Source organism: Pleuronectes platessa, chromosome 3 (genome assembly GCF_947347685.1).
Source record: "Pleuronectes platessa chromosome 3, fPlePla1.1, whole genome shotgun sequence".
NCBI classification, from domain to species: Eukaryota; Metazoa; Chordata; class Actinopteri; order Pleuronectiformes; family Pleuronectidae; genus Pleuronectes; species Pleuronectes platessa.
Window position 1 is genome coordinate 23,456,150 of NC_070628.1, and position 27,351 is coordinate 23,483,500.

A 27,351-nucleotide genomic window follows, 5' to 3' on the forward strand; every position below is an offset into this window, starting at 1 on the left:
TGGTTGATGCTCATTTACAGTTAATTGTGATCGATTAAAGTCGGTGGAGTGCGGAGGTGTTGATTTACATCCTACATGTGTAAATCCGATGGATATACTGAAGGTTTTCTGCAAAGAAGGTTGCAGATAAACAAACCCACCTAATGCAAACTAACATGTCTGTTGAAGAATTAAAATCTGAGAGTGAAAAGTATCAGGCTTCATAACAGGACCTCTCATCTTTTGCAGATGATCGAGATGGAGTGCTTTAAAGAAATCAATATCTACGAGACGGATGGGACCCTGTGCTCAGACCTAGACATAAACCGGCCCAACCCTCCACCAAAGAGAGGCTTCTTCTACCGCCTGTTCAGAAGAGAGGCAAGTGCTAGTGCTCCGGGAACTGTTCGAGGGGGTGGGGGCTAAGGTACTTCCTCTCTTACTTCTTTCCTCCCTTTATTTCCGAGGCCTTGTACAAACTCCACATGTGAAAAGATTACTCCTCAATCCCAGAGTCCATTTGTGTTAGTTGGAATAAGGCCTCCCTTTTTTTTTCTCAATGGGAAATTTTCAGTTCTTTGCTTATCCCTCTGCAAGTCCCTTCCTGTATTTTCTACTTTGTTTTAGGGGTCAAACATAGAAAATGTTTTGTTGATTGTACCGGTTTACGGTTGTGGGAAGACTTGACATTAAGCTTTGCCAATTATAATAAATGTAACTTTATTTGTATAGCATTTTTCAATACAAGTAACACAGTGCTTTCTAAAACCCATATGAAATTCACAAACTGAGTAAATAAATAAAAAATAATGAGGATACAAATGATAAAAGTCACAGACATCATGTGAAAAAATCTTTTTCTATAAAGACGTGTCCTATGAAGGGAGATAAAACGCTAACTGATTCTGACAGTCTAATCTCTTGTGGCAGATTGTTCCAAACTATAGTGCAACATGACAGTTAGTGTTAAGTTGCCAGCTAAATACATATTTCCAAGATGAGCTTTGATATTTCAAGTTAAAACCAATCTCATAGCTAGGAAGTAGCTAAATGCTATCTAATCACAGCTTCTGAGCTGTCGATATGTCCTTCCAGACTGTAAAATATGTTTGTCAGACATACTATTCATATGACTCATAAACACGAATCACAGCAGTACAATGTTATTCTGTAACATTAGGATTTGAGCTTCCCACCCTGAGTGTGATTTCAGAGGAAAATGGCCACCATGTGTAAATGTTCTTCGAGCGTGTCACTGACTTATTTGAAGGCACTCCATCCTCCATCGAATATCAATCAAAGATCCACAGAGATCTTCTTAGTAAAGACAAAAATGAATACACCATCAGGTGTCAATCAAGGAAGGGTTAGTACAGAAAAACATTTAAACGGAAAATGTATTACATATTTGTATTGTTTTATTTAATATTTCTATTATAGAGGAAGGTGCAATAACAGAAGAATCTTTGTTTCGATTTCATGCCTTACGTTTTCTTCTAACATGCTCACAGTGTCTGAGTGCTGTACACCTGCTTCAGAATTACGTAACGTGGTCAAGTCACGGACGCCATTTCTAGAGATCATGGCATCATGTGTTTCACATGCGAAATGGTGAGAGTGGCTGATAGTAGTGATATATTCTGACCTTTTGGTTCTCCCCAGGTCTGTTTTAAGAGCAGTTACAGTGACGACGAGACCGGAGAGCCCTCACGACTTTAAACCACTCCCTTCAACCCGCCGGTTAGCCCCGCCCCGCCGCCCCCCCCCCCCCCCCTCGCCGCTGAACTTCACCACAAACTCCAACCGAGCGCAGATCTTAGGAACTCAGTGAATGTTGACCTGTATTTATGAGCTGTATTAAAAGTGTATTATAATTAAAGAAAAAAGTATGAGTTTAAAGATTTTGTACATTTGTACTTGAATTTATGTCTAGATGTATATTTTCACTAAAGGTTGTATTGTACAAAAAGCCATAAAAGTACCACTTGAATGCATACATTACATTTTTTTTTTTTCTCCTTTCTTTTTGGAATGAGTATGGATAATGTGTATTGGGGAGTTTTTTAAGAAGCACAGTACCAGTTGTTTGTTTTTTTCTCAATGTAGCATAAGGCCTTTTTTGTTTTTTATATGTGCCGTATGTTTGTCATTGATTTGACCAACGTGACATGTTTTGAGCACATCAGGTCCACACCCATCCCGAACTAACCTTTAGCCTTTCGACCCATCGAGGCTCAGGTAGATCTGTTTGGGCGTAGATCTAAATGAATCGAGTCTTACGTTGCTGTGTTAGGGTCATGCTGCTTAAACCTTCCCACATATTTCCCAGCTCTCCACATTTTTCTTTAGGAAACTAAGATCCTTCCCTCAGTCCAGTTAGGCAGTTTGTGGTGGAATGGACGGCCTGCGTAGTTGAGCATCAGCTAGTGGCCTGGACCTGCTCCATTCTAGCAGAGACGGTGGATTTCTTTCTGAAAAATATTTCGTCAGCGCGCGCAACATTAAGTATCCCTACAAATACAAAGGACATATTGTGGAGGTCAGTTTGCGTGACACACGGCCTGATTATCATTCCTGGACCTCTCCAAAAACCTTTCCAGAGAGGCAAACTCCTCAGATGCGTAGTGTTTCCTTTGGGAGCGCAGCTGCTGAGTAAACGTCTGTTACATTGCTCACTCAGGCAGAACATGTTTCGGTGACCTGTATCCCCCCCTCTTCATGCTGTTGTCGTACTACCTAGCTTTTCTGTGTCATTGCTCCGTGCAGAGCGGAAATGCTTTCACTTGAAACTTCTTAGTAATTTGCTTCCGATATTTTTTTTGTACACTAGAAAGCCTATGAGTGATTGAACGGAGAATGACTTGGAACATATGGGGGACAGCTGAGGATGAGGACAATGATGCCACTGTATTATATCTGACCTGCAGCATCATCGAGAAAACTAATTGCTGATGCATCAATCTGACTTCCAATGATCCAGCTGTCAGCAGCTATTAGCCTGTGCACACAGTCGAGACGCAGCCTGCTTTAGCCTCTGCCTGTTGATCGTAGATAGCACGATCCCTTTTGGCCTCTTATCCTGCTGGTAGAACGCTAGTAACATCCAGTGGCTTCAGCTGTGTTTGTTATAATGATAAAATCAGTTCATCGTACCCGTGGCCATCTTTGATTATTGCTTTGAAGTCCTGGATGTTGTTCTCTCAGAGGAACGACATCAGAAAGTTGCTTGTATGAGAGTCGACCAGGAGAAACACTTGACCACTTTCACTGCTACAATATTTATGCATTTAGTTTGGTTTCCTTTCAGTTTAACCAATCATGAACAAATACATGCTCTGTACATTGCCCGACCATGTTATACACAGGATTCATTTTTCTGCTCTCACTTGCATTTCTGATGCCATTTGCTTCATGAGAAAGATGCTGTATACTCCCCATCACCTGTTTTAATGCTGTGAATATCCTATCTGGACATGTTAGCTTTGTGTGTGTATATTACACTGTATGCTAATGCAGCTTTTGGTCAGTCTAATGCATTGAAGTAAATTAGCCGTGTGCTGTAAGAATTTAGTTACATTAAGGATTCATTCATAATCTGATTCTATTTTTTTTCTCCACAAAAAAAAGCGATGCCTGCCTTTTTTTTGTCAGCACAACATTTCAAAATCATTTCGGGGCTTGAATGCCAATTGAACACATTTCCAACATTTGAGATGACCTGCAGTTGAAATGGTACGCATAGAGTCCCCTGTCTGTTTGGAGAGTCTGCGGTTTGCTGATCATGTGATTTTTTTTATTTTTTTTTTCCCCCTTTTCCCCCTCTCCTCCCCTTGTTGCACACTCCATTATCAAAATCAGGAATCGAACGCGTGCATCTAGCTGTTGCTGGCTTTCGTTAGTTGAGTTTCCTTAGTGTTTCCTTATTGTTTTGTTGTTGTTGCTCTCAGGCACATTTTAAAGCTGATTTCTCTTGCCAGTGTAGATTTTAGCCTTTTAGCTCTTTAGCCTCAAAAACCTTGTAAATGATGTATTTCTAACATGTAACTAAGCTCTAACACACACACACTCACTCACAGGGAAACAAATGTGTTTGCCTGCCATGCCTCTGTCATTGTTTGGAGTAACTTTACTGTCATACCACCCATACAGCAGTAGAGTTCTTTTCCGTTTCATTGCACTATTGTGTGTTTTGACAATGATTATATAGGAAGTGTCTTTAACTTTTTTTGCCAATGATACCAAAAGCGACATTTTAGTAAAACGAACTTGTTTCGTTTGCTGAAGAATTTACTAAAGAAAGACTGACAGCCTTTATTCTATGTGCCAATTATTAGAGTTATTTTCTGACATCCCACCTTTTTTCAACCTCTTTATCCTTCCGTCCGCTCTAAGAGAAATTCCCTCACATAAAGGAATTTCAACAGTTTTGAATGTCCGCACTAAGTGCATTTTAATGCCTGTTTTAAAAAAAAAATACATATGTTTTATTACTCAAGCATGTATTGGTTTGTAATACTTCAGGTTCCTTATATATGTAAATTATGACCTTCTAGTGCCAACATATCTCACTGGTATCTGAGAACAACCTTATAAATGGCATGGTGACCAGCTGAATTAGCCCAGTTTGAATACACAACAAGCATTCCTGCTCTCCTGCCTTCCTCCAAGGCGCTGATGGCGAGTGCGTCTCCCTACAAACTGGGATGATGCTCGCTAGCACCGGTTAGAAGTGAGAGATCCTCAGTTCCTTGATGTCACCTGAGTCTAGTTTAGGGATAACCACCGATACAAGTCTGGAAATTCTCCAGGATTTTGTCCAGATGTGACAGTGAAGTGATTTATTTTATTTTTTCTTTTTTTTCAAGGAAGGAAGCAATGGGAAAATGCATTATGGGTGTTCAGACTGGGCCTGGGACTTCTTGATTTTTCTTTTCTTCTTTTTTTGTATCTGTACAGTCATGTCGTTCAACCACTGCAGTCATTGTTAATTCTTGTACAAGTTGTATCACTGGTTGTTGTACCATATCTGACATTTGTAATTATGAAATAATACACTGCCATTTGTATAAAAAAAACCTTTTGTCTTGACTTACTTGTGTCATATATAATATTGTGGTTTGCTGCGAATAAATTGGACGAGACACGGAAAATAGTTTCATGCTGCTATAACCTGTGTCGTGTCCAAGCCACAATATGCAACTGCACTGATTGCATTAGAACAGTGACTCCCAAAAAGTGTCAGGACCACCTGGGGTGTCGTGAGACACAGAGACAGGCTCACAGAACAACACATACTGTTTAAAAACGACACTAAAACATTTTAGCCATAATTTCTTACTAAAAATTAAATAAATTGTTTTTTAATTTAAAATCAAGCTATGTACATAACATGTCTTCCACCCCACTGACTACATGTGATCATGACAAATAAGTGACAGCATCAGTTGCATAAATGTCAATTTACAACATATACAACGAAAACTGTGAGATGTACTTGTAGATGATGTATTTCATATCAATATCCTTTGCGATTATTGGGGTATTGGGGACCTCTGCAGTAGAAGATAGCTGCTGCAGGTAGGACTTCATTTAAGCCCCAACTACTACTTACTATACACATTAAATAAGATTTGATGACCTGTTGAAGTTATAGATTTCTTTATAATTGACTGTAGTCTTCATTCATCCTCTGCCACCATCCAGTCTGAATGGTGGTAATAATAAACTCAGTGTGTCAGTGAAAGTTAGATCTCCATCCTCTTTGGTCTGATTCCCTTGTCGCGTCCTCCCACTCACCACGGATCTCCCTGCTACAATATAACTGTTTCACAAATCTCTTTTTGTACCGATCTGGAGTTCAGGGTCCCGTGACAGCAACAATAACAACAGGGCGAAACAGTGTCACAGGCAACCATTGGTGTTTCCCCAAGTCACTCAGGGTAAACACGCATCCTAATTGGCCGTTGAGGCTGAACCACGCCCCTTCTATGCAAGCTGTCACACACTCCACTTCCCGGTGAGATTTGACGGGGGAACGCTACGCTGCATCGGAGATGGCTCGTCACCGACAAACGATTCGCTCATTCGGGAATAACAGCGCGAAGGAATAAGAGATTTATTCGCGAAGAGGAAGCGGAGAGCCGGCGGTAGCTGTCGCGAGCAGTGTTAGCGCTCTGGCCGCTCCACGCCCCGCTGTGCTCGCTCCGTGCGGCTAACCTGCCCCCTCTGTGCCCGTTAGCTCCCAGAGTAAATATTAGCCAGTCTGCTTTTAGTTGTTGATTGCTAAAATGGCCACCATGGAGAAACTGATGAAGGCCTTCGAGTCTCTGAAGTCCTTTCAGCAGCAGCAGGGGCCCCCCACCGCCGAGGAGCTCGTCCAGAAGCAGTGAGTGGATTTTAGTCTAACGGGGGCTAGCAGCCGCTCGGCTGGACGGCGAAGCTTAGCTCGCTAGCTAATGTTAGCACCCCTCAGCTAACCTAGATTTAGGAGCTAGCATGAAGCTAGCTACGCTAAAAAGCTGGGAACCAGAGTCGCAGCTGCTATTTAGGTATCTCTTGGTACAATAGCTTCTTGCTAGACACTGTAAATACAGATGCTGAAGCTCCGACCCTCGGTACGTACCTCATGTGTTAACTACACAGGTTCGGAGGATCACAGCAGCTGAATGATAGCTTACATTGAGGCTACGCAAATCTATACCCACGCACCTGCAAAAGGAGTCAAGGACCGAATGATCAGTTCAGATCTGTGTGATGAGTTAACCTCGGCGGTTTGAAAAGACGCGTAACCAAAGTGATCGTCACATTTGGCATGTAACACTAGAGAAGGAGACAGGTAGTAGAAATGCTGCATTCGCTGCCCTTTTGATGCACTCACGTCATTTACTCCATCCTGATCAGTGGAGCAAGTGGTCCTGCAACAATCCGGCCTGTATGCCTTGTTATTGTAATGCTGCTGCTCAGGAAACGCAGCGTGTCAGTCACATGCCAGCCTCTTTCAGTAATGACAGCACCGTCTCTTCAAATGTATAGTTCACTTTTAACAGAAGGTAAGACACAGGATGATCCAAATCCTTTTAGTCCAACAAAGGGAAATGTCCAGGGGACAGTCAAAAAAGGCAAGGTAATATAAATATTATTCTAATATGAATAGAGAGACCTTGCATTGGCGTCATAGGGATCTGTCATGTTATGAATATGACTTTTCCGGTGCGCTACAATGGTTTTAGCCCAGAGGTCCCTAAAACAATTCCATCCCTTCTCAGCAATACTTACACTGTCAATTTCCCCCTTTCTGAGTGGTATAACTAATTGATAGAGGTATTATTAAGGTCAAACATTTATTCAAGTATGTTATCTACCTTGTTGTATGAAATGGGTATCGCCCTCTTATACTCTACATCTACATATTATATATTATGTTTGGTGCGTACATTTACTGTTAGATGATGCAATGATGTCATAACCATGGATTTTGGTGCTCAATCGACTCAGCAACCTTATGAAACCCTTTAGCCAACAATACATTCAACAGGCTCTTACATGAGTCATGCTGCTGCTATTTCACTTCAATATGAGCTTTTTTGATTAGATATGGAATAGCTTCAAAGCACTTGAAATGGATGTTTCTGTTATTTTATCAGAGGACACTGAGTGGCACTGACTTCTTGTATTTAGTATTCCAGTAATTTTTCTGTTTGGCTGATTAGCAAGAGATTAAATAAAGATCCCATTTAGAGATGGGAGATTTCTGGCTCTGGACTTGCATGAAGGCACTGACTTTCCCTGCGAACACAATTGTTTTCTCCAAACCTTGTCTCTTTCTTTTTCTGTCCCTCTCTTTCTTTGACTCTTGCTTTTGGTTGCTTGTATTCATGCTCTCCATCTTTCTTCTTTCACAGGAAAAAGGAACAGGCTACTACAAAGAAGGACAGGGTGACCCATTGTCTGACAATATGTGAAAACATTGTGGCTCAGTCTCTGAGGTAGGCCTTGTTAGTTTAATTAAAACATTTTTCCCCCTGACGTTTAAAGGTCCAGTGTGCATGATTTAGGCTTCATCAGTAGAACTTAAATATAATATTCCTAATTATGTGTTCATGAGTGCATAATCACCTGTAATTAAGAATCCTTGTGTTTTCATTATATGAGAATGAGCCCTTTATATCGAAATCTGTTTCTACAGTAGCCCAGAACAGACAAACCAGACACTGGCTCTAGAGAGGGACTTTCCCGTTGTTACGTTACCTGGGGTGGAGGTCACTGTAGTGTGGGTTCTTCTACATGCTTGGAAGGGGAGGGTCTGGCTAGATGTTACTATAGTCATCAATAAGTTTCCATAAAAAATCTTTCAATTATGTCAAGTTTTATTACTACTTTAGATTATCCAGTTATAATGGAAAATGTTATGCGTGTGTGTTTGTGTGAGTGAGAAATGTTTGACCAAAACACACCTGAGTGGAAGAATGTCGTTGGTGTGGGCATGTTCATTTGTGAACAGTTGAGAGTCGAGTTATGACATACACCAGCAATGTCTGTTATATATAATGACATTTGCCTGACCTTTGTTCTCTATGGTCCTGGGAGCAGAACTTCTCCAGAGTTTCAGAAACTGCTTGGCATCGCCATGGAGATGTTCCTGCTCTGCAGCGATGACAGCGAATCAGATGTCCGAATGGTGGCCGACGAGTGCCTGAACAAAATCATCAAAGTGAGCAGGAACCCATGAACTCTCTGGCCGGCTCCCTTCAACAGCCTTCATGTTTCCTTAAAATTAATAGAACTGTCAATATATACCAAGTTAATGTCTATATGGTACACACTATGGACATGGTAGACCTAGGAAATAATGACTCATTCCTTGATTTGTGTTGATGATCATTTTAGATATGTTTTCTTTGCTGAATTGTCCATGTTGTTCACAGCTCTTGTTTATATTTCTCTTAAGGCTCTGATGGACTCCAACCTGCCCAGACTGCAGCTGGAGCTGTACAAAGAAATTAAAAAGGTGACGAGATATGTCTGTTGTGTGAGTCAGCATAATGATCTATGTGAAGTGTTAAACCTAATTTATTGATATTGTTTTTTAAAGAATATTGCTAAGATTATTTGATGTTGATAATTGTTTGTGTGCCTCTGTAGAACGGTGCCTCTCGGAGTCTGAGAGCAGCTCTGTGGAGGTTTGCTGAGCTGGCCCACCTCATCAGACCACAGAAATGCAGGTAAATACCTGCAATTAGTTTTTTTTACTTTGTTCACATCACAACCATATCCTAAAAGAGAAGCAGCTTATTTTGGTGTACATCTGAACTCAATCAAATGTCTGTCCCAGGTTATTCATATCAAATGTTTTGTTATTATTTGACATGGCATGTCTCAGAATCACTTGCTTAAAGGAAGGGATGCAATGCCCTGTACTAATCTCACTGTGTCTCTTCTCCCCCCCCCCCCTTACATCTCCTACTTGTGGTGCAGACCCTACCTGGTCAACCTGTTGCCGTGCCTCACCAGAATCACCAAGCGACAGGAGGAGTCGGTGCAGGAGACTCTGGCGGCAGCAATGCCCAAGATTATGTCAGCCCTTGGACACTTTGCCAATGATGGCGAGATCAAGGTATCGACACAAAGTGGCAACAGTGTGGAGTGGTCATGACATTTATGTTCAGATAACTATTTCAATTTTGCGTTGAGGAAACTGGTGTTTCTTTTTATTTTTCCTGCTCTCTTCAGCCTATCACATGCTTGATATAGTTTAAACTACAGGTCAACGCTTTAGAACATTCCCACTTCTTTCTTTTTTTGTTGAACTGTTAAAAGTTCAAGTTCAGTGAATAACCTGGAATTATAAAAAGTTAGGATAGCAAATTGCCCATGGTAAAACAAAAAAATGTAGGCCACCAGAAAGTGACAAATATACACTTTAATATAAAACAGGCCTTTTTTTGAGTGATTAAGAAATTGAATAGCTTATAACTTCCCTACAGCAATGGAAGTAAATCCAGCCTTGAAAGTTAATCCAAACAATTCCCACTGGCAGAGCTCCATTGACAGACCAAATTCTCATATACTGGTCGAAGTAATTTAATATTCAGACATTGACATAGCGTTACATAGTCTTACCATTTAGGTACAAGCTCCTCATTTTCTTGCAGCAGGTCAGAGTCCTTATCTCGTTGGGAGTAATCACATACTATGTTACTCTCCTATGTTTGTTTATGTACATGTTTTCATTGTAGTCTAACCACATCTGTTCCAGTTGCTGCTAAAAGCATTTGTGGCCAGCCTGAAGTCCAGCTCACCGACCATCAGACGGACTGCAGCGAGTTCAGCTGTCAGCGTGTGCCAACACTCCAGACGCACCAGCTACTTTTACACCTGGCTCCTTAATGTGCTGCTGGGTAGGACACACACAGACCCACACACTTCTTGCCTTTTTATTCATTTTTCTCGACAGCTGAAACAAGCAGTCAATAAATTACATTTAGGAGCTAGTTTAGTATCAGACCGCTTTCAGTTACAGGATCAAGGCAACACATATTCACATTTGACAAAGAAATTCCCTCCCTACCTTCTGTCTTTTTCCAGGACTGTTGGTTCCAGTGGATGAGGAGCACCCCACCCACTTAGTCCTTGGGGTGCTGCTAACTCTTCGCTACCTGATGCCTCTGCTGCAGCAGCAAGTCAACACCACCAGCCTCAAAGGAAGCTTTGGAGTCATGAGGAAGGAGGCAGATGTACAGCCAACCCCTGAGCAGCTGCTACAGGTAAGGAAAATAGTGTGTGTGAGAGAGATGTAGAGATAAAGTCCTGATAAAGTTTTGACTCACTTTTCTGTGTGTGTCTCAAGGTGTACGAGCTGACGCTACACTACACGCAGCACTGGGATCACAACGTGGTCACAGCTGCTCTGGAGCTGCTGCAGCAGATGTTCAGGACGCCTCCGCCAGAGCTTCTGCACATGCTCATCACCGCTGGCAGCATTCAGCATGCCACGGTGTTTCGCCAGGACACAGAGAGTCGTGCACGCTCTGGCAGCATCCTGGAGCTCATTGGTAAGCACATCTGTTAATCCCTCTTGTGCAAGTTAACGTGGGCCCTGCAGTGTTTAATTAATTAACCAATGTTAACTTTGTCGGGATTCGATCGACCGAACCAACCTTTTCTAGTTTCTGCTTTGGTCTGTCTTTGTGGCTTTGGGTTTGCTTTGCTAACTCACTCCCTATCCTCTTAAACTAATGTTCCCTATGAGTCTCTCTGAGCTTTTGCTGCTTTTCTCTTCCTCACCTCCCGTTTCTACTTCCTGCTTTCCTGCCATCTGCAGCAGGGGGAGGGTCTTCCTGCAGTCCACTTCTTCTCAGGAAACCGAGAGGTGACTAGTCTATTTATCTCCTGCTCACCTCGCCCTTCATACTGAAGTTCAAATCAGGGTTTGACTTGACCTTTGACTCGGTCACTTACTGCAAATCATCAAAATAACTTTAATGTGTATGATTAATGATAAACTATGAGAAAGTTGTTGGTTTCTGTTATGAATGTGCTCGGTCTGAAGCAAATTGCCCACCCCCAGGTTTTCTTTATTTCCATCTGGTGTTTATTGACTGTTCGTTTTTGTGACACCTGCTGTTTTCAGGTAAGATGCTGTCAGGAGAAGAGGATGGTTTGGAGGACGACCCTGAGAGGACAGAAGTGACTGCTGGTGTCTTTACAGGTGAGATACATCCACCCGGAGGCAGAATGCATAGTGTGTGATAAATGTGACGCTCTGACCAGCTATAATTCACTGTTTAAACAAGATGGTAATGCCCCAATCTGCAGTAAAAAGTCTTATTGTCAATATCGTTACTCACAGCGTCAGTCGCTGGTGCAGACAGCTCCTCTGCAGCTCAGGTTGACATCATCACTGAGCAGCCCCGCTCCTCCCAGCATACCCTGCAGCCTGGCGACTCCGTGGACCTCAGTGCCTCCTCGGAGCAAGGCGGTGGCGGTGGCGGCACTTCTGCGTCAGACACGCCAGAGTCACCCAATGACAACGAGGAGGAAATGCTGAGTCGCAGCTCCAGTGGTGGGGCCAACATCACTCCAGAGACCGCTGACTACACCACGCCAGAAAACGCCACCCCCGAGGGAGGGCCATTGGGAGAGGGTGGGAATCTGCTCGGCACTAACGATCGCTCATTCCCACCCAGCGACTCATCCCAAACCACCACAGAGGGGCCGGACTCAGCTGTCACTCCCTCAGACGTAGCAGAACTGGTCAGTATGACTGTACGGGCATCTGAGCGACATCTAATGAGTTTAAGTACAACAGCTTGAACTTATAGCACCTTATTTTTGTTAAATTAAAATACAGAGGAAAGCCTTCTTCCCTGGAATAACCAAAACGAAAATACTGTCAACAGCTTGGATTCTTCAATGTCCAAACACCCAGTTAACGTCTTTGAAACATAATTCTATAAAGTGAAATGTAGCATAATTCATAAATTGTATTCCTATTTCTGTTTGTCAAAACAGCTGCAATTTCACCTTTCTTCAAATATTAATGCAATGTTACTAATTATAACCTGAACCTAAACATTGAGGAAAGATAGACAGCGATTGTGGCATGAACAAAAGTTTGGGTCATTTTGAGTCAATACTTATTAACCTTCCCTTTTTTTTGCACATTCATATTTGTAGCGTGCTGAGAGTCTTTCTGCTCTTGATTCAGAGATTTTCTCCGTCTCTGCTCGACCACTTGATGTTCTGAGATATTTTTTAAGATCTACAAACAGATTTCCAGTGACATTTAGGTCTGCAGGATTGTGGAGGCTTTTCTAACGGTGTCAGATTATTTTACTTTGTGGATTTTGGGGTCTGCTCTGGATCATCATTGTGTTGTAGAAACCAGCTTCTTTTCAGTTTCACTTTGTCGACTCCTGGTAATTTCCATCCAGAATCTGGCGATGGTTAGAAGAATCCCTCCTCCCCCCTCATCTTTGCAATGTTTAATGTGCCCCTGGCTGTCTCATAACCCCAAAGCAGAATATTTCCACCCCCATGCTTACCAGTTGGCAAATAGGGGCGTTAGCACTTGCCGCAATTAACATTTAAGGAACGAGTAATTTTTAATGTCTGTTTGCTGCAGGGGTTGTTTCCTTTTAAACCACCACAATATGAGTACACTTCTCTGTCAGCGCTCTCTGAAAGCAAAGAAGGATATATTTGTTATATCTCATTCCAGACAGCCAATGGCTTCACTTTGTGCAGTTCAGTATGAAAGGATTTGGTTCATGGTGGTGTTGAGGGCTGAGACGGTGAAAACAAACTTTAAACTAATCAAACCTCAGTGAACACTGTTTTGTTAACGCGGTTTCCAGGGGTTGATTATTGAACTGTTTTTTCTCTTATACATGAGCACCTTAATGAATAACTGGGTTCATCCATGTCACTCATTAAATACGTGTCGTTTTCACAGAATCTCAAAAAAACATATTAAAACATTTCCTCTTGTCCATTAAAAAAATCAATTATTTTCTCTATTAGCAAAGACTTTCTTTATTTCAGGCAAGACACAAGATCTTGCTTTATAAAAGGCTGTGGGATCCTGTTGTGTGTGTGTAATGTATGTTATAATTTAAACTATGGACATCTCCTCACTCTATTTGTGGCCTTGTCCGAGAGGATCGCTATAGCACTTAGCACACGGTAAAGTGATCGACAGCCGTGTTTGAAATTAGGTTTTTGGTATTTAATGGAGTGAAACATGAATTTCAAATGTCACACAAAGATTATGTTTGAAAATGTTATTCTCATCATAACTCATTGGAAAAATGTGGCCGCTCACCCCGCAGCTGGAATCCATTGAGTCTTTTGAGGCAGGTCATGTGAACCTGTTGCCCTCTGGAGACATCATGTTGTCAGATTGTCCTGTCTAACAATTCCACCCCTATGATCTTGCCCCCCCCCCCCCTCTCCTTTATCCTTCTCCTCACTCCGCCGCAGTCTCACACTCCATTGCCACGGGTGATCGAGCCGTCCCCACCCTCGCCAACTTCCACGGAGGGTCCCGACGGCACCGACAACGACTCCTCCGTCTACACTGCTTCCTCTTCGTCATCTTCGTTCTCTTTCTCCTCCTCGTCCTCTTTCTATGCCACTTCCTCCTCTAGCACTAGTGAAAAGGTCAGCCAATTGGACACCGCGAAAACGAGTGGGAGGGGCTTGCTTGTCTGGAAACCTTTGGCTTTCTTCATTCTTTCACCTTCCGTTCGTTTGTTCGTCCATGCACAGAATTAGCCCTGATTATTTCTTCTTCCCCCTCTTTACTACATTGCCAACATACTCCCCTTGTTCCCCTTGTGTCCAGTGATTTTCCTTCAAAAATAACAAGCCTCTGAAAGTTCTTTGTAAAAACAAGCAACCCTGATATCCTCTGTTACTGGCTTTCCACCAAGTTCAAAAATAGAAGCATGGAGACCATATGTTCCTTAAATGTGTTTCCCTTTCCCTTTCTAGAGGCTGTGACGGGCTTTTGTTCCAGCTGGAGTCATACATGGACAGAAATGGGAAAAAATATATATAAAGAGTACTTTATAGAGACAGCCTTTTATCTCCCAACTAGTTTTCTGTAAGAGTTCATGCAAATTACCTAAAAACCATGTGCGCTTTTCGTGGTTGATGTTAAAAGTAATACTTGACTAATCTAGGCGACAAAAGCATAGTTTTAGAGAGTTTGGATCAAAAGCTTGCTCTTCCTCTGGCAGATTGTGGCAATCACAATTGAAGTCGTCGAGCCTGTGCTTCTTCCTGTATGCAGTTGATTTACTGTAAATTGCGTTTGGACCCAAGCATGATTCAAATGACGAGTTTTATTTTAGGGAACACTAGTTTGAGATGCAATTCTAGTCATTTGTGGTGCTGTGTCTTTGTCTTTCACCCAGCCAATCTAACTCAGCGACTCAAACCTCTTCAGGTGTCCTTTGCATGTGATTGCATTTCAAACTAATGCAGATCGTCACATTCTGTGTGTTTGCAAAGTTGAATTGAGTTCAATTCTGGAGATATCTGTCTTCTGTCTGTGCACAAGGTGCTGGACGGCAGTGAGAGTCAGTACTCTGGGATGCAGATTGGAACACTACAGGATGAGGAAGAGGAAGGAACAGCACCGTCCTCCCAAGAAGAACCAGCAGAACCATTCCTGCAGTCAGCACTGGGTATGTGTGTACACGCACACAAACACACGGCTCTGGTGACTGATATCACGCCATGATTATGATGAATGTCTCTGTGTTTGTGTGCAGCTCTGAGCAAGCCTCATCTCTTCGACGGCCGAGGTCACAACCGGCAGGGTTCAGACAGCAGCGTGGACCGCTTCATACCAAAGGATGAACCTCCTGAACCCGAACCAGACATCAAGGTAGAGACTCACCCAACATAAAAAAATCTCCATGCCAGCATTTCACAGTGGACAATAAGGTCCTCGCCACAACGGTCCAATGGAAGCAAAACGACAAACATTTCCTGTGTTTTGATTATGAATCTCCTCTGCCTGCTTCTTAGCAATCACGGATAAAGGGTCCTATTGGACATTACACAGACCAGGGGGTGGAGCCGCTGGTGCACTGTGTACGGCTTCTCTCTGCTTCCTTCCTGCTGACAGGACGAAAGAATGGTGAGTGCTAATAAAAACCTCTTAATATGACTACATTTTTTAAAGGTTGAGGACAATGAAAATGAACTGAATCTGAACATTATGGTGATTTGGTAACCATTTGTCCACTCCGAAGAACAGATAATTAAGAGAACAATGTTAAAAACAATCATGTAGGTAAATTCTGTCAGTAATAACATCTTTAGAATAAGAAAAGAATAGTTCATAAGGATAACCACTTGGTCGTCTACTAATGTCTTTTCTCTTTTTCTAGGTCTGATCCCTGACAAGGAGGTGCGGGTGAGTGTGAAGGCCCTGGCGGTCAGCTGTGTGGGAGCAGCAGGAGCGCTACATCCTGAAGCCTTCTTCAATTCCCTCTACCTGGAGCCGCTGGACGGCATCCCAGCAGAAGGTAGGTCTCTGTGATGCTTGACACCTGAATAGGTCGCTATCAAGAAAAACACATAATCAAGTCAATGGTCCCGACTTCAGGGGTGCACCTAATGGACAATGCTATGTTGCAATAAACATCACAGCATTAAGTCACATCATTTCAGTTGAGCTTATCTCTCAGACTCAAGCAGTTTTAATACGTGTTTGATAAGGCTGTACCCAACCAAGAATTTTACATATAAAGATATTAAAAAATGTGCTCAGTAAATTAGTGAGACTATGAAGCAACACTCCATCCAGGTGCCAGATTTTTGGAACAGTAAAGTCATATATAATAAACAACCCTAGTCATCCCTCTGAGCTGAAACATTTAAGTGACGGACCGGAAACAAACTTGCTCTTCTCTACATTAGATATCCAACAACAAATCGTATTACGTTGCTGTGTGCTGTAAATTCACAGCTTCTAGGCAGAAAGTGAAACATAGCACATCCCCAGAGATTGACCAGTCAAGGCCTCTCTTCCTCTGGGCAGCTGCCTGTGTCTCATACTCCTCTTTGGTTTGGATCTGCGGAGGGGGCGATCTGATGTAGTGAAATTATTTTATTTCTGATTTTATTACCTCTGCCAAAGAGGTTATATTTCCATCTGCGTTAGTTAGATTGCAGCAGCAGCAACAAGTACTCTATTGGTTTCCCTGAAAATGCTGTGAAGGGGCGGGGCATTGCCCAAGGAACAACCCATTAAACCCATATGGACGCCCAGCACCCCTTCAGATGTTTTCACTTGTTACCTGATTATACCTTTGCACAGGGAAAGGGTGGGCGGGGCTCCACAGGGAGCATGGTGATGTCACTGCACTCCGTGAACCAGTAAACTAGCAGGAGAGAGGGAGGTGCAAATTAATCACAGCTTGTACACACTCATGTAATCAGGCCTTAAGTGAAAAGACCAAGTGTTGGTGGAGCATTGATATTTAAACCGCTCACACGTTTAGGCACCTCGAGAAGGACTAAATACGAACTTGCCATGAGGTAGTCATATGGATATAATGATAAATTAAGACTAAAGTTTAAGATTGAATGTAACTTGTAGTGCTGGATTGTTCTACACATCTACATTCATCTTCAGTTTTTCTGACTATCTGCTCTACAGATATAATGTGTATACAGCTGTATTAAGTTTTGAAGCAAACAGCAGGATTCTTGATGCACTTTTGAATTGATACAGGTAAAAGTAACTGTTTGATACAGAAGTGTTTGTTCTTTCTTCCACTAACAGACATTGTAAATGTGGATTTTCTTTAAATAAGGCTGTTTTAGTTTATCTTGCATAAGGAGTAGTTTCCAGTGTTTTTAAATGAGGTCTTGTGCTCTGTCTTTTTTTTTACCTCTTCTGCAATATAAGTACCTATCTGTTAAAATGCATGAATTGTATTTGTCTTTTGACTGTCATTCCTTCCTCTGCCCCCTTTCAGAGCAGCAGTATATCAGTGATGTGCTGTGTCTCATTGACCATGGGGACCCACAGATCCGAGGGGCCACAGCCATCCTCTGTGGAGCCATCATACAGGCCGCACTCATCAAAACACGTTTCAACATACACACCTGGCTGGCCAGTGTGCAGACTTCAACAGGTTAGTGTGTGTCTCTTTACACAGGCCTGTTGGTCTTGCTGCTGACAAATGGAAAGACTGGATTTTGTTTAATGGTGCACTTCTCACCTGTCCAGGTAACCCTCTGTCCCTGGTGGACTTGGTGCCTTTACTCCAGAGAACGCTCAAAGATGAGTCCTCCGTCACATGCAAGATGGCTTGTTCTGCAGTGAGGGTAAGACACATCCGTATGAGTGTGTTGATCACCTGTGTGTATGTGTTTTGAGTCTGACCTTTTTATTGTGTGTGTTCAGCACTGCATCATGACGGTGTGCAGCAGTACTCTGAGTGAGCTCGGCTTGCAGTTGTTGATAGACCTGCTGGCTCTGAGGGATTTATCCTATTGGCTCGTTCGGACTGAGCTATTGGAGACCCTGGCTGAGATGGACTTCAGGTATGATTTTGTTTGTTTCCCAGCTGAAACTCGTCAATGATGTTTTATCTGACTAAATATATTCACTCATTTGTGTTTTTAGGTTAATTAACTTCCTGGAGAGGAAAACTGAGAATTTGCACAAAGGAGATCATCACTACACTGGAGTATGTCATTCTACCTTTCGTGCATTTCCTGTTCATGTTTTGGATCCACAAACACATGAGCAGTGTATTTTTCATCTCGACTTGCCTGAACTGTGATCCCTAATTTGTCTATTCTTCATCCAGCGGCTGCGGTTGCAGGAAAGAATCCTGAATGATGTGGTCATCCGTCTTTTAGGAGATGATGATCCAAGAGTGCGGCACGTGGCTGCGTCTGCTGTCAGCAGGTACGACATCTTTTCCCCCACAAGCTGTTTGCAGACGTGTCCTGTGGAGCACTGCAGAATTGGGTCCGCACTGAGTTCTTGTTTCACACATGCACAACATAGTGGGAGATTTTCTGCTCAGACTGGTTCACAACAGCAACAAATAGTCTGTATGATTCAGGTGGGGGGGGGGGGGGGGGGGGGTGCAGAGGCATGAAGTAACTAATTAATTCCACTGCAGAGATCGCGTGGTTTTGTTTACAGCACATCAACATTGCTGTCGGCTCTTATCTCCATGAAATCTCTCAGCTTCTTCCTCAGTGTCCTACGTGTGTGACAGCGCTTTTTCACCTGGATATAAACAACTTTTTTTCCCAGTTGTTCATCTGTTGCATCAGAAGCATTATTAATTCCCCCCCCCGCTTGCTCGTGTTGAATCAAGTGTGGATCCCCTACTGTGTTAAGATCTTGCAGAAAGTCCGCAGGAACTGCTCTAACTCAAGTTTACACATAAACCTCCTCGGGAGAAAATGCAGGGGAACACCGGAGTTCAGTGCATATTCAAAAACGGCTATAGTGTATTGTCAGTGCTGCACATCTTGTGTAGACAAGCCCATTTATTTGTTTTTTCTTTTTAGATTTTTTACAATTTACTAAAACAGTATTTTTATTTCCCTCATGTCCCTGTTTCCATCTCTCCAACAGACTGGTCCCCCGGTTGTTTTACGACTGTGACCAGGGCCAGGTGGACCCAGTGGTGGCTATTGCCAGAGACCAGAGTTCAATCTACCTGCAGCTGCTTATGCATGAGACACAACCACCCTCCCAGTTCACCGTTAGCACCATCACAAGGTAAATGCATTAATTTGCTGTCACTTGTCACTTACTTCCAATGCCATCATTATAAATAATACTCATAGGTCATGTTTCATTTTATTGTACCTACCACATGTTGTATTGTACAAACTTTAGAGACTTTATTGTTGACCGTTTAAACACTTTTCTTTTCCATAAGTTCAAGTGGAAAGGTTATGACTGAATGAACGGACCGTCTTTGTTGAACCGGTCTCTTTTCTATGTCAGGACATACAGAGGCTACAACCTGTCAAACGCTGTGTCTGATGTTACACTGGAGAACAATTTGTCCAGAGTTGTTATGGCCGTCTCCCACGCTTTCACCTCCTCTACCTCCAGGGCTCTAACTGTAAGCCTCTAGACATTTGTATAAAAGGCTTTTTTCCTGCGGTGTCACGCACTCATGGTATTTTTGCATTTTCATAACTTGTCTGAAATTGTTTCCTTTTATTTCTCTGCAGTTTGGCTGCTGTGAGGCTTTGTGCCTCCTGGCTTCAAATTTCCCAGTGTGCACTTGGACCACTGGCTGGCACTGCGGATATGTTAGCTGCAGTAGCATGTTTAATTCCCGCTCCAGCCTGAACCGCAGCAGGGGCAGGGCTCTCAGGTTTGTCTCCCCAGCTTGAATTCCTTCTTTTCTGTACATTTAATGCCCTTCTTGTTTAATCTGCACCGTAACATCTTGCGTTTCAAATGTTCTACTATATTCATAACTGCTTATCCTGTCACTGTCCTGTCCCCCTCCAGTCTGTCCCAGCCCAGCAGTGCTCCAGGCTCTTCAACCACCTCAGCACAGGACACAGAGCGGAGGACTCTGACCGTGGGAATGGCCAACATGGTCCTCTCCTTACTCTCCTCCGCCTGGTTTCCACTTGATCTCTCTGCACATCAGGATGCACTTATGCTCTCTGGGAATCTCCTTGCTGGTTGGTAATATTATGAAAATGTCCACCCTGTTGTAGCTTCCCTCATCCTTCATGGAAAATTTGTAGCCTGTAATTGGTTAATCTTTGATATTTGCAGCTGTCGCTCCAAAATGCATGCGCAACCCCTGGACGGGAGAGGAAGAAGGTGGCAGCACAAGCGGAGGCCAAAATAAGATGGAGGAACCCTGGGCAGCACTGTCAGAGCGCTCCCTGGTGGCCATGCTGGAGCAACTTTTCTCCCATCTGCTCAAGGTGCTCAACATCTGTGCCCATGTGTTGGACGACACACCACCTGGACCAGCAGTGAAGGTAAGCCTCATTAGAGATTGTTCTTATTTTATAGGCTTTTATATGAAACTGATTTATTTGCAAATCACATTTATTAATTCCAAATAATTGTTGTTAGAATAATAATATAACAGATCTGTGTGTGTGGGGTCTGAATGGTGCCAGCACTGAGCAGTGTGCTACACCTGGTGCGACCCCACACAGAGTGATACTGGTTCCTGCCGACAGAGACTGTATAGGCATTGGTCTTCTGTGCGATGGTTCCATACATTCATATAGCAAAAGATTTACAGTAATATACTGGTTGAAAGTCATGTTGGAGAAGCTTGATATGATCACCTTCAAGACATAACGGATGATTTAAATACATGTATTACAGAAACCGTTCCCTAAACAGAAATTGGAGGATTGGCTTTAAAAAATGCAGTCAGATATTGTTCACCTACATTAAGCACAGATTGTGAATAATGAGAATATACAAATGGTGCATTTCTTTTTCCTGAGTAGAATTGAGACACTAACCCTTACAAAGGATTGTTTTATACAAGACCAATTACACAAATGGAAAGCATTCTATAAATGTTTAGACTCTAAGTAAAGGCACTGACTTTCTAGATAATAAAATGTTTAATATTAACACATTTTTCCCAACTTGATGGGTCGTATTGTAACCGGTCTGTGCTTGAAAGCATATCACAAGGAAAATGAAAATAAATGCTTACATCTGTGGCCTCCATGTTTATTCCAACTTCTTTCTTTACTTCCATACACAACGTGTTACGTCTGACCAGTTCAAATTGGCGTCTGATACTCAACCACATTTTAATAGATAATGTGACGAGCTACATACCAAAAATCCAATCTACAAAGTCTGAATTGAGGACTAAACTGAGTGAACATGGCTTCTGTCTCTTTTATGACTTTACAATGCCAAAGAGGAATCAAATAACTACATGATATTTAATAGAACATTTTCCACAAGCTTTTTTTTTTATGCAAAGGAAGATGAAGATTCTTGTCTGGTTTGATACTTATTCCCTGTACTTTTCAGGCCACCCTCCCCTCCCTGAGCAACACTCCCTCCCTCAGTCCTATTCGCAGGAAAGGTAAAGAGAAGGAGGCTGCAGAGCCCAGTGCTGCCCCTATGAGCCCAAAGAAAAGCAATGATGTCACCACAGGTACATGAACCCTTCACCATGCACTAACACGGGTACAGATGAGCTGATTGTCTGAATACTTAAAGATGTTGCTTTTTTTTTTTTTTTGTGAGCAGGGAGGCCAGCAGACATCACAGGGTTGGCAGGTCTGAACAAATCTTCCACGCTTGGCAGCTTCTACCACCTGCCACCCTACCTCAAGCTCTATGATGTCCTCAAAGCTACACATGCCAACTACAAAGTAAGAACACGCAGCTGTTTTTTTTAAACACTTCCTAACAAAAGCATTTCATGGATCCTTAACCGTGTCGCTGTTTTGTTTGTCTCCAGGTGACGTTAGACCTTCACACTACCCAGGAGAAGTTTGGAGGTTTCCTGCGTTCCACTTTAGATGTTCTGTCTCAGCTGTTGGAGCTGGCCACACTACACGACATCAGCAAGGTAAAGAAGATGACATCACCTCTTTGACGATCTCAATCTGTCAATAATAGTGGGAGCAAGAATGAGAGATTGGAAGCAAGAATTTATTTTGTTTCATTAATAAACCATTGAACAAACTCTAATGTTGATTGGAGTTGATACAATATGATGGGGGTTTTCTTTCAGAGTGTGGAGGAAATTTTGGGCTACCTCAAGTCCTGCTTCTCCCGAGAACCAACCATGGCTACAGTTTGTGTCCAACAGGTCAGTAATCTGTCGTGTTAATGTCCTAAATGTCCTGTGTGTGTGGGGTCTGAATGGTGCCAGCACTGAGCAGTGTGCTGCACCTGGTGTGACCCCACACAGAGTGATACTGGTTCCTGCCGACAGAGACTGTAAAGGCATTGGTCTTCTGTGCGATGGTGCCATACATTCATATAGCAAAAGATATACAGTAATGTACTGGTAGGAGTAGCTTGATATGATCACCTTCAAGGCATTAGGGATGATTTAAATAAAAGTATTACAAAAACGGTTCCCTAAAAGGATTGGAGGATCTTCTCATTAAACAAAATGCTGTCAAAGATGGCACTGATTGTGAATAATAAGAGAATGTATGGTGCATTTCTTTTTCCTCTGTAAACTAAAATTACAAAGGATTGACCAAATGCACAAACAAAAAGCATTCTTTAAATGTTTAAACTCCAAATAAAGACACTGGCTTACTAGATAATAAATGAATGTTTAATATTAAGACAATGTTCCAGAATTTGTGCAGTGAGAGCGAGTCTCCATAAAGAACTATTTAGAGTGAGTTAAATGTGGTGTCTTCTTTATGGTAACTGAAGATGTCACTTTCTTTAGCTGTTAAAAACCCTGTTTGGCACCAACCTGGCCTCCCAGTACGAGGGGGTCCTGAGTGGTCCCAGCCGTTCCCAGGGTAAGGCCCTGCGTCTCGGCTCGTCCAGCCTGCGACCAGGTCTCTACCACTACTGCTTCATGGCCCCGTACACTCACTTCACCCAGGCTCTTGCAGATGCTAGTCTCCGCAACATGGTGCAGGCTGAACAGGAGCAGGACACGTCTGGGTGAGTTGTAAAAACGCACCGAGTAAACGCAAGCAGACAATTCCATAAATTTGCTATGAAATATGTCAGACATTACAGAATGTCCCTCCTTTCTATGCTTTTAGGTGGTTTGATGTAATGCAAAAGGCGTCCAATCAGCTGAGGTCCAACATTGCAAATGCAACTCGCAACAGAGGAGACAAGGTACCCGCATCGTCCTGCAACTTTTTCAAGATATAGATCTGTCATGTCAAGACTTCAAATGTTTCTTCAGTAAGTTGCTGCTGTTCTAAAATTTCCCTTTTCCCTCCAGAACGCCATCCACAACCACATTCGTCTATTTGAGCCACTGGTGATCAAAGCATTGAAGCAGTACACCACCAGCACCTCTGTGGCCCTGCAGAGACAAGTGCTGGACCTGCTCGCCCAGCTAGTGCAGCTCAGAGTCAACTATTGCCTGCTGGACTCGGATCAGGTAAAATAAATACACGCTGATGGCTTTACATGGATTCATTCAAAACTTTGAAAAGATCGCTCATTCAGAAAATATTTACTGTGTTTCAGGTGTTCATCGGCTTTGTCCTTAAGCAGTTTGAATACATTGAAGTGGGACAATTCAGGTAAGTTTTCTCCATCACTGAATTTAGTTTAATTTCAATATATCACCAATGTCAAACCATTCACTTGGATCTAAATTAATTGCTGTTACACTTTTCCAACAGAGATTCAGAGGCAATCATTCCAAACATCTTTTTCTTCCTGGTGCTGTTGTCGTACGAGCGCTACCACTCCAAGCAGATAATCAGCATTCCAAAGATCATCCAGCTTTGTGACGGCATCATGGCAAGTGGCAGGAAAGCTGTGACACATGGTGAGAAGATCACAAGCATAGCACATGACAAAATAATTTGCTGTACTTGTACGCATGTTCTGTTTAGCCACTTGAGGACACTTTAATCATCTGATGTGCTTTTCCTCGACAGCCATCCCAGCGTTGCAGCCAATAGTTCATGACCTGTTTGTCTTGAGGGGCTCAAACAAAGCGGATGCAGGTAAAGAGCTGGACACACAGAAAGAAGTGGTGGTCTCCATGCTGCTCAGACTCGTACAGCACCATCAGGTAAGGTTACAAGCTGATTCAGGAAGACAACAGCAGATTCTCTACAATTATTCCAGCCACACGTTCCTCTGCCTGACATTTTCCTTTCATATGCATGTTTTTAGGTGTTGGAGATGTTTATCCTTGTGCTGCAGCAGTGTCACAAAGAGAATGAGGACAAGTGGAAGAGACTGTCCAGACAGATTGCTGATGTGCTTCTCCCCATGATCGCCAAGCAGCAAGTAGGAAAATCCATGCAGTGTTTCTGTAATTGGTCCTTGAGACTATAATGTATGTAAAAAGGTCTGAAAGCTTATAACATATTTCTATGTTGTGTCTTTACAGATGCATCTGGACTCTCCGGAGGCTTTGGGAGTGTTGAACACTCTTTTTGAGACGGTAGCTCCCTCTTCTCTCAGGCCTGTGGACATGCTGCTCAAGAGTATGTTTACCATCCCAGCCACCATGGTGAGACCTGTCTTTGCACTTGACTACCTGATGTACCGTAACACCTTGTCTGCTGATTGTTAAGTGATTGCAAAGTAGATGTTTGTAATCAAACCTTTTCTCCTCCAGGCATCAGTAGCTACTATACAGCTGTGGGTGTCTGGTATCCTCGCCGTGCTCAGGGTACTCGTCTCCCAGTCCACTGAAGACATTGTCCTGTCGCGAGTCCATGAGCTCTCCCTCTCCCCACATCTCCTCTCCTGCCACACAATCCGCCGCCTGCATCAGCAGAGCCCCTTCCCAAGCGACCCGCCCGCTGCTGACGTACTCGGTAACAAGGAGACTAATGGAGAGGCACAGAAAGTCCAACCTGAGGAAACTTTTGCCCGGTTAGTAAGAGTATTCAATGTCCCATGAGTTTAAATGTTTCTGAAATGTTTTTTTTTTTTCCTATTTTGTCCTACACATTTCTGAATTTGATCTTTTTTCACTTGTCATGTTCCACCTCCCTCCAGGTTCCTCCTGCAGCTGGTAGGAGTGTTGCTTGATGATATTTCTTCCAGAGAAGTGAAAGTGGACATTACAGAGCAACAACACACCTTCTACTGCCAACAGCTGGGTACACTGCTCATGTGTCTCATACATGTCTTCAAGAGTGGTGAGCATAGCATTTTATTATTCAATTTCTATATTTTAAATATCAGAACATGTTTTATTTTGAGATTTTTCTATTTCCTTCCAGGAATGTTTCGCAGGATCACAGCTGCAGCCAGTCGTCTCCTGAAGGGCGAGGTCGGCACTGGACAGACTGGCACGGAGGCCGGCCTCTTTTATCCCCTGGAGGGCCTGAACAGCATGGTGCAGTGCCTCATCACCACCAATCCCTCCTTGGTGCTCCTTTGGTGCCAGGTCCTCCTCATCATCGACTACACCAACTACTCCTGGTGGGCTGAGGTTCACCAGACACCAAGGTAAGAACAGTGTTTGGCCCATATTTATGTCAGGTTTGTATAGGAAATTTTGGGCTACCTCAAGTCCTGCTTCTCCCGAGAACCAACCATGGCTACAGTTTGTGTCCAACAGGTCAGTAATCTGTCGTGTTAATGTCCTACATGTCCTGTGTGTGTGGGGTCTGAATGGTGCCAGCACTGAGCAGTGTGCTGCACCTGGTGTGACCCCACACAGAGTGATACTGGTTCCTGCCGACAGAGACTGTAAAGGCATTGGTCTTCTGTGCGATGGTTCCATACATTCATATAGCAAAAGATATACAGTAATGTACTGGTTGGAGTAGCTTGATATGATCACCTTCAAGGCATTAGGGATGAATTAAATAAAAGTATTACAAAAACGGTTCCCTAAAAGGATTGGAGGATCTTTTCTCATTAAACAAAATGCTGTCAAAGATGGCAGTGATTGTGAATAATATGAAAATATATGGTGCATTTCTTTTTCCTCTGTACACTAACAATACAAAGGATTGTCTTATTCAAGAACAAATACACAAATAGAAAGCATTCTTTAAATGTTTAAACTCCAAGTAAAGACACTGGCTTACTAGATAATAAATTAATGTTTAATATTAAGACAGTGTTCCAGAATTTGTGCAGTGAGATACTTCATGAAAAGAGTGAGTCTCCATAAAGAACTATTTAGAGTCTGAGTCAAATGTGGTGTCTTCTTTATTTGTATAGACTCTAAATTAAGAATTCAAATGACCGCATTTGACAAAGTAAAGACACATGTAAAGAAGGAAAACATTTTCTTGAAATGAGATCTCCTATTGTAATAGATCCCAAGCAGCTTCTGGCTTTATAATGAATTGATTTTTTTACATGGAATGTTATTGAATATAATCCTGCCAATCAATCCTAGCTCTTCTCTTTTCCTTCTGACAGGAGACAGAGCCTCTCGTGCACAAAGTTGCTGAGCCCTCACTCCTCAGTGGAAGGTGAAGAAGACAAACTTGAGGCCCAGTTAACAATGGTCAACAGAGAGATCGTACGGAGGGGAGCTCTTATCCTCTTCTGTGACTATGTGGTGAGACTCGTAATGTTTAATTTTGCTGACATTACTCTTATTTCCTTTTCCCCCCATCATAGATTTTTAAGCGTGCGGTTTTCTCACCTTTTTTAGTGTCAGAATCTCCACGACTCGGAGCATCTGACCTGGCTGATTGTCAACCATGTGCGTGACCTGATTAACCTTTCCCATGAGCCTCCGGTGCAGGACTTCATCAGCGCTGTACACCGGAATTCATCTGCCAGTGGCCTCTTCATCCAGGCCATTCAGTCGCGCTGTGACAACCTCACTAAGGTACTGGTCATTTTGTATCTGCTTTATTCAGTTTTGTTTTTGTTCCAGTATCTGCTGACAACCTGGTTAACTTTTTCTTTTCTTTCCTCTCAACCTTTACCACCCTTTCTGCCTGGCCACCATCCCCGTTATTGTTACCTTAACTCTGATGCAGCCTACCATGTTGAAGAAGACTCTGCAGTGTTTGGAGGGCATCCACCTCAGTCAGTCTGGTTCGCTGCTCATGCTTTATGTAGACAAGATGCTCAATACGCCTTTCAGAGTTCTGGCCCGCATGGTGGACACGCTGGCGTGTCGCAGGGTGGAAATGCTGCTAGCTGAGACACTACAGGTACACGTAAGATGTTGTTGTTTCACAGGAGCTTGGCTGTAAGTTGCA

At 42.9% G+C, this 27,351-nt stretch overlaps 2 protein-coding genes and 3 non-coding genes across 9 annotated transcripts in view; all 5 read left to right on the plus strand.

Annotated features, from left to right (window-relative positions):
• grk4 (G protein-coupled receptor kinase 4) overlaps window positions 1-5,067 on the plus strand; it is a 43,657-nt gene extending 38,590 nt beyond the window's left edge. Inside the window, exons 15-16 of one of the 2 annotated variants that reach the window (XM_053417847.1) lie at window positions 229-406; window positions 1,642-5,067. In XM_053417847.1, coding sequence (XP_053273822.1) covers window positions 229-405 — 177 coding nt within the window. In that variant the 3' untranslated portion in view covers window position 406; window positions 1,642-5,067. The remainder of the gene's footprint in view (window positions 1-228; window positions 407-1,641) is intronic. The other variant, XM_053417846.1, reaches the window with a different exon arrangement.
• Window positions 5,068-5,989: 922 nt separating this feature from the next.
• Window positions 5,990-27,351, plus strand: part of htt (huntingtin) — a 34,424-nt gene continuing 13,062 nt past the window's right edge. For all 4 annotated transcript variants that reach the window (XM_053417848.1, XM_053417850.1, XM_053417849.1 and 1 more), the window contains exons 1-43: window positions 5,990-6,364; window positions 7,881-7,964; window positions 8,569-8,689; window positions 8,927-8,986; window positions 9,121-9,200; window positions 9,454-9,592; window positions 10,235-10,376; window positions 10,564-10,742; window positions 10,826-11,030; window positions 11,609-11,686; window positions 11,828-12,231; window positions 15,044-15,170; window positions 15,258-15,373; window positions 15,517-15,628; window positions 15,882-16,019; window positions 17,478-17,636; window positions 17,732-17,829; window positions 17,909-18,048; window positions 18,131-18,194; window positions 18,318-18,418; window positions 19,103-19,249; window positions 19,481-19,601; window positions 19,714-19,859; window positions 20,000-20,178; window positions 20,276-20,487; window positions 21,518-21,644; window positions 21,740-21,864; window positions 21,954-22,064; window positions 22,230-22,307; window positions 22,908-23,131; window positions 23,236-23,314; window positions 23,424-23,585; window positions 23,675-23,730; window positions 23,833-23,981; window positions 24,094-24,230; window positions 24,335-24,451; window positions 24,555-24,677; window positions 24,786-25,045; window positions 25,172-25,314; window positions 25,399-25,627; window positions 26,555-26,696; window positions 26,793-26,972; window positions 27,127-27,303. In XM_053417848.1, coding sequence (XP_053273823.1) covers window positions 6,267-6,364; window positions 7,881-7,964; window positions 8,569-8,689; window positions 8,927-8,986; window positions 9,121-9,200; window positions 9,454-9,592; window positions 10,235-10,376; window positions 10,564-10,742; window positions 10,826-11,030; window positions 11,609-11,686; window positions 11,828-12,231; window positions 15,044-15,170; window positions 15,258-15,373; window positions 15,517-15,628; window positions 15,882-16,019; window positions 17,478-17,636; window positions 17,732-17,829; window positions 17,909-18,048; window positions 18,131-18,194; window positions 18,318-18,418; window positions 19,103-19,249; window positions 19,481-19,601; window positions 19,714-19,859; window positions 20,000-20,178; window positions 20,276-20,487; window positions 21,518-21,644; window positions 21,740-21,864; window positions 21,954-22,064; window positions 22,230-22,307; window positions 22,908-23,131; window positions 23,236-23,314; window positions 23,424-23,585; window positions 23,675-23,730; window positions 23,833-23,981; window positions 24,094-24,230; window positions 24,335-24,451; window positions 24,555-24,677; window positions 24,786-25,045; window positions 25,172-25,314; window positions 25,399-25,627; window positions 26,555-26,696; window positions 26,793-26,972; window positions 27,127-27,303 — 6,069 coding nt within the window. In that variant the 5' untranslated portion in view covers window positions 5,990-6,266. The remainder of the gene's footprint in view (window positions 6,365-7,880; window positions 7,965-8,568; window positions 8,690-8,926; window positions 8,987-9,120; window positions 9,201-9,453; window positions 9,593-10,234; window positions 10,377-10,563; window positions 10,743-10,825; window positions 11,031-11,608; window positions 11,687-11,827; window positions 12,232-15,043; window positions 15,171-15,257; window positions 15,374-15,516; window positions 15,629-15,881; window positions 16,020-17,477; window positions 17,637-17,731; window positions 17,830-17,908; window positions 18,049-18,130; window positions 18,195-18,317; window positions 18,419-19,102; window positions 19,250-19,480; window positions 19,602-19,713; window positions 19,860-19,999; window positions 20,179-20,275; window positions 20,488-21,517; window positions 21,645-21,739; window positions 21,865-21,953; window positions 22,065-22,229; window positions 22,308-22,907; window positions 23,132-23,235; window positions 23,315-23,423; window positions 23,586-23,674; window positions 23,731-23,832; window positions 23,982-24,093; window positions 24,231-24,334; window positions 24,452-24,554; window positions 24,678-24,785; window positions 25,046-25,171; window positions 25,315-25,398; window positions 25,628-26,554; window positions 26,697-26,792; window positions 26,973-27,126; window positions 27,304-27,351) is intronic.
• On the plus strand, window positions 20,611-20,738 carry LOC128437585 (small Cajal body-specific RNA 14). The gene has a single exon (XR_008338239.1). It is a non-coding gene; the product is annotated as a small Cajal body-specific RNA 14 (non-coding RNA).
• On the plus strand, window positions 22,350-22,477 carry LOC128437584 (small Cajal body-specific RNA 14). The gene has a single exon (XR_008338238.1). It is a non-coding gene; the product is annotated as a small Cajal body-specific RNA 14 (non-coding RNA).
• Window positions 25,782-25,909, plus strand: LOC128437583 (small Cajal body-specific RNA 14). The gene has a single exon (XR_008338237.1). It is a non-coding gene; the product is annotated as a small Cajal body-specific RNA 14 (non-coding RNA).